Below are 11,318 nucleotides of genomic sequence, written 5' to 3' on the forward strand. Positions count from 1 at the left end.
GGTTCACACTAGTGCGAAAATAGTGTTACAACTCGCCATGTGAAACAAAAGTGAATGAATATTAAACAACATATAAGCCTCAAAAAAGCCTCAGTAGCCCCGGTTAAGCCGCAAACCGGTTAATCTGCCCCCCGATAATTGAGAGTTGACTGTGACTCCCACTAGGCTACTGCCTTAATGTAGTGGAGAGATCTGTCTGCCATGGTCACCTGAAGAGATATGTTAGTAAAAAGTAAAGCTATCCCTGTACCAGGCCGTGAAGGCCCATAGGGTTGTGAGACGTTGAGGGTCCCACATTTTCTAGACAATCGGCTCAAAGATGGCGGTAATGTCAGCCTTACATGCCGACCGTGCTTTACTCCCCAGGAAAATTATTTAATTAATTCCTGGTACTCATTTCTGTTAAGAGGCTGAGTCAACCCGAGGGCCATAGTGCGGCTGGAAGGATTATCTCAACTGAAAAAATCCAATGACCTCATCAGGATTTGAACCTGTGACCTTCCAGCTTGTAGCATAGCCCCTCAACCAACTACGCTACCACGTGCCCCAGAGATATGCTAGTGGAAGTGTAATCTCCTGGTAGTGTCCAGGAGTAGGGACCAGATGAAATGTAGTGTGTGGTACTCCAGCTTGGGGGCTGCATGTGAGGCTAACCTCACTTCAGAAGACAACAAATGTTAAAAAACATAGCAATGGAGGATGAATTAATAATTTATGGAAAATGAGTATAGCAAGGCCAGATAGAAAGCCACTTAGGATACCTAGGCATGGCTGCTGGGAGAATATTATAGCTGTGTTGGGAATGGATGCATGAAACACAGGACAGGATCCAGTGTCAGGTTCATGTGGACACAGATGGCTCTTTGGTTTCCACAAAAGGCATCACATAACTTCTTGAACAGCTCTCTGACCTCTCAAGACTCTCCACCATGACGTTTATTCACTGATATTTCAGGGGAATTTCTTAAACACAGTAATGCAACCACCGAATCACTAGCGGCAGCACTGGTGGTAGTAGATATAATGCTCAGGCACTTGAAAGAATTTCCATTTGACTCCTAGTGGGTTGATTCCTGAGGAGGTCACTGGATTCTAAAATTTACCTAATCCTTCCAGCCTAACTATGGCCCTGGGCTCAGCTCAGCCTTTAACAGAAGTAAAGGGGTAAAGGGAGGCCAGCATGTAAGGCTGACAACCTCATCGCCATGTGTGAGCTGACTGCCTGTAAAATGTGTGTCTTGACATCTCAAAACCCTATGGGCCTCCATGGTCTGTTACAGGCATTGCTTTATTTTTATTTAAAACAGTGCATTTTTGAAGATAGTCTTTATTCATTATGGAGGTTTCCTCACTGCATAAAACACACTGGTGATGGATAAATCGTCAGTCTGTGTAAATGAGCCACTACAGAATCATATTCTCTTCTCTAACCCTGGCTTCAAGTACACAAAAAAATACAAATTTCTTCATCCTCCAAAGTCTTGTGAAGTTCTGCTGTCTTAGCTAGGTTCAAACCACTGGCATTCCATTGACAAACTTTGACTTCATTCCAATTATCTTTCTGACTCGGATCTCTCATAGTAGTCTCTGCTCAAAAGTCCAGATCAGGAACTATTTTACCTCCAGAATATTTCACTTTGGCCAGGCCTGTGGCAAATACATTATAGGGATGTTATTTGAGCTTTAGTGTAGGTCGATTTATGTGGGCACCATTGTCAGCATATGTAAGGTGGTGATCTATATTGCCCACTTCTTTATACAGCATGTTCTTTGCAAACAGTGGACCAGATACACCACTCTTGCTTGGCCCCTTGAGTCTTATCTATAGAAACAGGCTGCACTGCTTGTAGGTAACGTTGGAAATTGGATAGGAGAGGTTGTAGATCAAATCTGTATCCCTGCAACCCCTAACACAAGCATAACAGCATGATTTGCACAATTTCAAGAAGCAATGCCAAATATTAAAGTGCCAAACATTGTACATGCATGGACTAAAACCATAATAAAACTTCTGCTCACCTTGTTGGTGGAGGGCTGGCTAGACAACATGGAATTCAGGCAGTCTAAGTGAAGCTGGTGTAAGCAGCGTGTCAAAGCAACCACCATGGGAGAACCTGGACTCATATCTTGGAGGCATATTGGGCATGGACTGTCCCGTTTTATCTCTGATGCTGTTACAACTAGAACAAATCGTGAAATACCAGCACTGGCAGCATCAACTCCCACAATAGAGCCACATGCTAGAGGTTGTTGTGGCACTGACATATTGTAACACTTGCTCGTGGGTTTCCTCCTGCCTCCTAATGCACTGCTGCCATCACAAGACGGTGGCTCAAACACATCTTCGCTGCTTCCACTGTAGTCTAGCAAGTTACCCTGCACACACAGATCACACATGCATCACAAACCTGTTTGGAAAACCTACAATAAGCTGGTTCCCATCAAAAGAACATTCCATGCTACTTGATGTAACTTTACAATGCTAATGGAAAAGAGAAAAATCTTACACTGCCAGGAATATCAAACCCTCGCCACCCAGCCCAGAGCCCATCATTACACTGAATGAGGTAGTCAGACTCATTTTAATTCCACATGTTCAATTAAGAAAATTAAATACCTATAGACATCTAGAGTAAGCACAGCATTATTTTCTAAGTACTATGGAATGCAAGAAAACCTCAGCATGCTAGGATAAATGATAGAACTCTTAGATCCTTGTCAGTATACTTGGAAACCTGCTGCCATTTCCAGCATGTACATTTTAAATGGCTTGCCACAGTTATGGTATAAACCAACCCACACTTTCCTTACATTCAATTTTTGTTTCCTGATTTTACACTTTCCTCAACTTTACAAAACGTAAAATTGAGGCTTTACCGCAGTAAGTGCAGTAAACTAAAGCTGATGTTTGACAAACACTCAAATTAACTAAGAAATTCACACTTCACTTGCTCTTGAATTCATAACTAAGGATGCAAAAACTGTATCAACACTAGACCTGCGAACAATTTTTGGGAGACCAAGGCACATAATTCCCAGTGGAAATACGTGCAGCTAATAACACTATTGTATGAAGCACACTGTAATTACCTGGGAAGTTCGCAGCCCACTGTCCTTGGACTCATGACTGAGGTACGTCGAAACTGTATCAACACTAGGCCTACGACCACTCTTAGTGCTGCTGGAGTCTGCATCCAAAACAGAATCATTGATTCCATTGTGTTTTACTGTGCTGCCAATTGTTTTTGGCACTGCCGCTACTGAAATACGAGGTACTGGTGCTGCACTGACTGGTACTCCACTGTTACTGCTATTACTGGCACTATTACTTCCTTTGTTGCCTGAAATACACATCAAACAATCCATGTTAACATACCTTATTTATATTGTGACATGTTGCGCAACGGAGACCCCCCCACCAGCAGTGACGCAGCAGATGAGTCAGCGCTCCCCTCGCCCCCTCCGCACGGTAACGTAACGCGTGGTGACGTAACAGGATGACGTGGCACTCATTACACAACAGGCAAGCACTGCGGCTATATAAGGGAACTGCACAGCAGCCTGCGAGTTGAGTTGTAACGTAACAGTCACCGAGTCGAGTTGACATATAGCAGCCGTCACCGAGTTCAGTAGTAGTCGAGCGAGTGTGTTATCAACAGTTCTCCAGTCAGCCGACTACAGTTGGAGTATAGCAGCCGTCGCGGAAAGAAGAACCGGACGTGTGTGTGATTGTGTAATTGGGAGTGTGTGATACAGTGATACATAGCTCCCCTGCTGTAAACGTGTAGACTACTGAAGACAGAGTGAGCTGATTTGCGCATAGGGTTATAAATCGTGAAACCCCGCAACAGTGGTAACAGATTAATGCGATTAGGGTTATAAAGTGTGAAACCCCGCAACTGTGTGATAAGTAATTGTAGCCGTTACTTGTAGATTGTTCAATAAACCAATTAACGATTTCTACGGCGTCTTCAGTAACGAAACATGTTACAATATGTTTAATTCTGGTGTCAGTAGCTTAGACTATATAGTCTAGCGCGAAAGTGAGCAATGAACTGGAGAGAATGTGAAGGGTAGCAGATATGGCCTAATTTAAGGCAATACGATTCATCTGCCTGGAGGGGCAAACTGGATGTATCACATCTGCCAAGTAACAAAATGAAAAATCAGAAAATTCCCTTTTCATGAAATCTTTACATTTCCACAACATACTGTATGGAATCCACTGCTGACCAGTGTCAGAAGCTGGCTCTGATGTTTTACAGGAGCTACTGTTACTCTTTCAATTCTCTTAAACTGTAACTTCTGGCAGCTGGCTAAACATTCTCTCATACTCTGCACAGCTGTAAAGGACTGGTTAATTTGCAAGCATCACTTCATCTTGTGTGTCATGCTTTAGCTATTACTTAACAGCCATGATCCACTTAATATCTTTTTTTCTTATCTCAAGATATGTCTCCAGCTGAAATGTACAAAACTAGGAATGAAAAGCATCTTGGTCTTTATTTAGGTCTCCTCAAGCGACGTTCACAATCCATGGAAATTTCTTCACAAAAAAATGACCAGCTTATTAATGAGACTGGCCACTTCAGAATTTATCAACCCTCTACCAGGTGGAGTAAATTATGCTCTGCTCTGCTCTGCATATAAGAGCAGAACATAATAACTTTCAGTTGTCATTCTTGTACCATCTGTGCATACAAAACTCGAACTATCTGAATGTGCATAGCTTGTATGTATCTCTGGTACCTGAGCAATATTTGCACACCTCATAAATCAGACATAAACAATAACAATAATTCATTCCGAGCTCAATGAGGCCTCTTTGTTCAGAATTTCCTTAGTGTAACAAAGACCACTGAGGCTACAGCTAGCACTTCATAATCATGGGTGAATCCTAAGGAAAATGAAATACTGATGATGAAATTTCTGCCACAATAGGGGAAGAATTACAGTCCAGAAGCAATAAGTCTGATGCTTTGTGGACTGATAATTTCATGGAAGACAGTGATAAGGAACGCAGTGACAGTAATACTGGTGATAGGAATGCAGCTAGAATCATACAACAAGGCTAGATAAAATGCCCCTTCAAATGGACTTCAAACTGTCCTTAGAAACTTCTTATCATGATGCCAAGCTTTACCTTGATACAGAATTACACTTCTCTGGATCCTAATCTTTATGTTCCTGGGTGAGACAGAGGAAGATAAAAGATCCTGAACAGCCTGAAGCTGAATAAAAGTCTAATAAAAAACTTTCTTGTTTCGTGCAAGATACCTCATGAACTGTTTGTATCTCCATGTAATTTGGATAACATATTTCATTAAACATTTATGACCCTTTTGTTGAACTATTTAGTGAACTTCTCAAATGTCAGATATCAAAACCTTTGTAAAAGAACATGCTCTACTGCATTCACTGGTTTCATCATAACTGAAAGGAATATGACAGAAAATATAAAAACGTTCAAATTTTACATTCCTGCTGATCAGGGTGAAAACATCCAAAACATAAGCTTACAAGGAGTTGATGAGGTCTTCAATTTCTGGGTTGAGAAGACAACCTTCAGGTACAGAAGGTGGTTTAAAATATGTTAAATGAGCAATACCAGACAGCTAACACGGGCTAACAATCCCTTATCATAAAACCTTGCATGTTACTAAATGTTACAAATGAATTCTTTGGCAAAACCTAAGGAACAGAAACTGAGATAATGGAGGCTCAACTGGACACCTTTGTTAACATGGGAAGGAGATTTCAAGTTCCTCAAAATATGCAGTTTCTTGACCAGATATATAACTATTACCAGACTATATGGCGTTAAATACCAGTAGAACTCATCACTCACCAATGTAAGAGCTCAAATCCAAATTATTTTATCTTGTACTCTTGTACTCACCAAAAATATTGAGGTTACTCAGGATGGTTCGAGCAATGTTTCCTGCCGCAGTGTTTATGTTATCTCCATTAGATGATAAGCTTTTTGATGCTTTCTTGTTATTGGTTTTCTTATTTCCCCCTGCACTACTGGATTTCTTACTACCTCCTGAGAGCCCAGTTGGAGGTAGCTGCACATTAAGTCCTTTATGGTTGTGTCCCGAGTTGTCCCTGACTCCTGGAGACTGTGCTGACCTGCGGCCTGCATGACACAGTGAAGATTGGCACAGGGCAAACACAGAGCAAACAAAACCATAATACAGGGCTTTATTGACTAAATAGTAGATTGAAGCCTTCTTTCTGCAGCACGATCATGAGAAGCACTTTCTGCTGATTCAAGGGTTTATATGGGCATTTCCACAAAAGCACAATGTCAAAATATGAGCACTGCTGTCACTGATGGACAATCACCTCTCCTAACAGTTGGCGGTACGGCATTTGGCAGTACTCTTAGTAGGAAGTCAATGAGAGTGACAATTTGATTTATGTGTGCAACATTATTAAGTGCTTCTCATTTTGGGAAGAAGCTAATTTGTCGTGCTAATCTTTTAAGCTGTAAATTCATTTGAAATGTCAAAACAATTATGTTTTGATTTGCTCAATGCAGAATTATTCTCAAGAACTGCTTCTCTAAGATCCATCTCCTTCTCAGTATTCAAAGTGGCCATCTTCCAAAAGTTTCTGCATTAACAATATCTATGCTTTTATTGTCTCTCTAGCCTGGTTACATGCCAGCCCACTGTAGCCTCCTATGTTTCTGAAGACAATATATTTCCAATAATCTTTCAATGTCCTTTCTGTTGCTGCTTTTGGAAGAGAACTGGCCCATAAACCTGGACTACATGAATCAGAACGACAGCTGTTGTCTAAACATGTTTTAACTACAGTGTAAATATTACAATACCTGCTATAACACTCTGCAATTCTTCAGGCTGTGCTTTGATAAGGGGGTAAGGAGCCTGCTGGACACGGCGAATACTACGCACATAACCTGTATTGTTGCGCACCTGTGTCAAATTGCAGAAGTTGATGATGTATGGAAAGGCCGGGTTTGTCTTACTTACATCAGTTGTCTGGTCTCCCTGCACATAATCAGAAGAGAACATGTGACATAGAACATAACAAGCATGAAAAACAGAGTAAGCTTTAATTTCTTTTAATTCATTAATTTAATTCATTTAATTTAATTTAATTTAATTTCAGTACAATATTTCCCTTCCCACTAACATAGATATCTGCTCTTTCTTTATACTGTGTACATGACGAAGTCAAGAATCCTGATTCAGAAATTTCAAATGGAATCTACATCAGTAAATATAATTCCTTACATATGTCATTTCTGAAAGCTAGTTATTGGTAGAGACGATGTTTGCTAATTTGTGAAAAATGTCAGTGTCTTTAGATTTCTTCTGCAGTCAAATTCACTGCTACCAAGAATGTGTAAGAACCAGTACACAGGCATATTACTATTACTGTTAGAAAAATACATAGTCAGTTCAAGCAGTGAGTAAACACAAAATCTGAATTATTCAGAAGGATGCTGGCAGCAGAACTTTACCTGTACATTCTAGCAATGTGTTCACATAACTTACAGTTTGCTGCTAAGGTGCAGATTCGCTCACAAGATGTATGCACAGCATAGCAACTGACAGTGTTCTACTGCTTCAGTTAGAAGGTAATTAACTAAGTTCAGAATCTCTCTTGAAAACCTAATAGTTGCTCAGCTAGTCAAGAAATTCTCAGCATTTTACGAGACTTGAAGGTTCATTATGATGTTCGCAAATTGTCCGTATTCTGATCCAGATGAATCCAGCATCACCCCACCCTATTTCTTAAAAGCCCCATTTTAACATTATGCCCCATCTATACCTAGATCTTTCTAGTGGTGTTTTCCAAAATTTAGTACTGATATCTCTTCTCTCCATTCATGATTGTGGTTCGCTCATCTCATCCTCCTTCAATTGATTCTTCTATGAATGTCCAGAGGAGAGTACAAGTTATGAGGCTCCTCATTAAGCAACTTTCTCCATCCTCCTCTCAAGTCCAAATATTCTTCTCAGCATCCTGTTTTCAAGCACCCTCAGTCTATATTCTTTGCTTTTAGATAGGAAGACAAAACATTTTGAACTGAATGGTCACTAAGCACTGCCCAAATCTAAAAACTGTAAATGCATGGTAAAAAAATTGAAAGCTTATTGTTCCTAGTTTCCTTCCGCCCAAGTAGTGCTCTGTTTAGATATGAAATTGTATACTTTCCTGCTCACAGCTGCAAAAAACTTGTACATTCATTTGGACCCTTATCTTAGCAACAGATCACATTACAATGACATCCAACATATTCAATTACTCACCCTTGCCCATGCTTCCTCAATGAGACACTGAATCTCCATATCATAAGTATGCCAATCCCCAGGGACATCTCCTGCCCATTCCCATTTAGCCCCTTTACCTGCAGGTGAATCTGGCAGGTAGCACTTTCTTCGAACATTGTGTGGAACACCTAATGCAGTACAAAACATGTTTTCATGTCAATTCAGTACATAATGGGAACATGCACTGCAATCCTGAATACACATATATTCCACATGAACTTCACGTGGATGATCATTTGTTACAGTTACAAACCTTTTCTTAAGTAAATCATACTTAAAGACATCACACTGTGTATGGCCAAACTATGTTTCTTAACACCATACCAAAAAACGTTATAATACTCTTCATAAGATCTACATTTTATACCAGTGTTTCTCTACCTGTCAGGCATGTCCCAGTTGTGGAACTTAGTGGTTGGTTAGACAGGATCTCAGGCCTTCAAAATCCTTCCATTAGTGATTAATGCAACACTAAAATGCACATAATTGTAAAAATACACTTCTTGAAAAATGAGAAGTTTTATTTTTATCACTGTGGAACTACAGTTTTTTGACAAGTTGGGTGGTTGGACACAAGAAGCAACAGACTCAGAATCACTGTTTTACTATATTGGACCAATATGGGCCAAATTTAAATATTCCAGAAAACTTTCAGCATAGATTTGCAAAGCCAGTTTAAGAAAGATGCATTAGTTTTGCATACGCATGCACACATGCAAACATGGCCTCTCCATTTTACATCTGCAAAGAATGCCAACTGTTACTCATTCAGTGAAGAAACTTGGTAGTCACTTTGGTTTCCAGTATTCTGCCCATATTTTGCCAATGGTAAGCTTGAATTCTTTTCCATCAACTACTGGAATGTTCATTTTCAAATAAATAGCATGCAATGCAGTACTCACAATTTTTTTTAATATGGAGCTGAGTACTTCTTGAGAAGCTGCCAATTATGCAGCTACTCAAGTGCTTCTAAGCCTTCTAATGCTGTCAATCTATTTAAGATTTCAACACAATACTGTTCTTTTCCCCAAAACTAACAGAGGTAGGCAGAACATGTGACATATAAAACCTACTTACTTATTTATGGAGCTGAGCCCTTCTTGAGAAGCCAAATTTACAGCTACTCAAGAACTTCCCAGCGTTTTTTGGAACCCAAAGGTTCATTACTGTGTTCACAAGAGCCCTCCACTGGTCTCTATCCTGAGCCAGATCAATCCAATCCATACCATCCAATCCTATCTCTCTAAGATACATTTTAATATAGTCCACCAGCTACGCCTTGGTCTTCCCATTGGTCTCTTTCCTTTTGGCTTTCCTACCAATATCCTATATGAATTCTTCTTCTCCTGCATTCGTGCTACATGCCCTGCCCACCTCATCCTCCTTGATTTGATCATTCTAATTATACTTGGAGAAGAGTACAAGTTATGGAATTCCTCATTATGCACTTTTCTCCAACCTCCTGTCACTTCATCCCTCTTCGGTCCAAATATTCTCCTCAACACCTTGCACATATAAAACTGTAAATCTTAAGTACTAAGCAGAGTAATGATGGTTTATTTCTATCCACCAATAATAAGAAATGCTATTACTCACTATCATCTTCCGAGCACTGCGTTTTTGTCTTCAGATTAATATAGTATTTCTCCAGTAACGGATCTGCATCACTCAAAATCACGCGCGTCAGCTTCTTACAATGAGCCCTCTCCAGGAGTTGTGACACTTCTGGACTATAGGGCCGCCACCGCCCTTGTCGATTTTCCCATTCCCACACCACTACTGCATGTCCGGACATTTTTTTCACTCCATGAAAACAACCCAATTAAAGAATAACTTTGGCATTATTAATTCTGGTACGAATACTACAGTCCTTCCGTATATTCACTAATCTCACTGACGGACATATGAATTTAACGCATTTCAAGATAATTACTGATTAGCCACACACTACAAAAATGTGTTATACGTTTATGAACCCAGCACATTTAAAATATAAAGTAACTGTATACAAACGCACAACCATTTCGCACCCAAATCTCTAAACTCTCAAACCAAAAAAAAACCATTATTACACACAAACTGTCAAATTTCTGTACAGGTGGCAGCGAGTTCAACACTTGTTTACTTAAATTTGCAGGCATACCAATTGGTTTCATAACATTAGTAGAACAAAATACGATGACTTGTGCATATATGCCGTTATTCGTCTTATATTACAGTGCGTCGCTTGTCTTGCTGTAAACCGTGGTATACCAACGATACCAACCTTACACACGGATGCGAGCGATGCAAGCATTGCCCTGAGGCGCGAAATTTGAAAATGCCAGACGGTATGGTAAATTTTTAATTGACCAGAGAATTATATATTACAAGTCCTGAATTCGTGGACAGTTGGTCCTTTATTTAGGTTTTCATCATGGTACACCAAGTTAGGTTAGAAGTCCTGGTTAAGGTTTTACGAGTAGTATAATAAAATGCACCAATATTATGTGGGTCCCTTTCTGCCATGGCATGGAGCAAGCTCACAATGTGGATGGGCAATATGGCCTCCAGATATTCAGGATAACTGTGAATATATTGAATAAGCAGTCGCGGACAGCCGACAAGGGATGGTCCTCCAGCTTAGAGGGCTAAAAACTCCACACCTTAAAAAATTTGCTCATCACAAAATGTCACAAAGGGCCTCAGACTTGGATGAATTCTATGGACAAATAACCTAAGCTAAGGAAAATGGGCATCAGATTTTTTACGTGGAATGTAAGAAGTTTGTATGGGGAAGATTCTGTCATGTCAGCTGTGAGAGAACTATCAAAATATATGTTAGATTTAGTGGGAGCACAGGAGGTTATATGGGACTGAATCAGTCAGCAAATATACATTTTTCTATGTAAAGGGGAATGAGAATCATGAATTAGGTACAGATCCTATTGTACATAAGAAAATCATATCAGCAATTAAGAGAGTAGAGTTCATTAGTGATAGGATGTCATACATAATACTAAGAGGTCG

At 40.0% G+C, this 11,318-nt stretch overlaps 1 protein-coding gene across 1 annotated transcript in view; it reads right to left on the reverse strand.

The window, feature by feature from the left end:
• Window positions 1-10,463, reverse strand: part of LOC111871805 (protein deltex) — a 14,344-nt gene extending 3,881 nt beyond the window's left edge. Inside the window, exons 1-6 of the mRNA XM_023865164.2 lie at window positions 9,906-10,463; window positions 8,289-8,437; window positions 6,842-7,019; window positions 5,900-6,139; window positions 3,091-3,341; window positions 2,020-2,376 (exon numbers count right to left, since the gene is read on the reverse strand). Of these exons, the coding sequence (XP_023720932.1) occupies window positions 2,020-2,376; window positions 3,091-3,341; window positions 5,900-6,139; window positions 6,842-7,019; window positions 8,289-8,437; window positions 9,906-10,104 (1,374 nt within the window). The 5' untranslated portion in view covers window positions 10,105-10,463. The remainder of the gene's footprint in view (window positions 1-2,019; window positions 2,377-3,090; window positions 3,342-5,899; window positions 6,140-6,841; window positions 7,020-8,288; window positions 8,438-9,905) is intronic.
• Window positions 10,464-11,318: the final 855 nt, after the last annotated feature.

Source organism: Cryptotermes secundus, unplaced genomic scaffold (assembly GCF_002891405.2).
Source record: "Cryptotermes secundus unplaced genomic scaffold, Csec_1.0 scaffold873, whole genome shotgun sequence".
Taxonomy (NCBI): Eukaryota; Metazoa; Arthropoda; class Insecta; order Blattodea; family Kalotermitidae; genus Cryptotermes; species Cryptotermes secundus.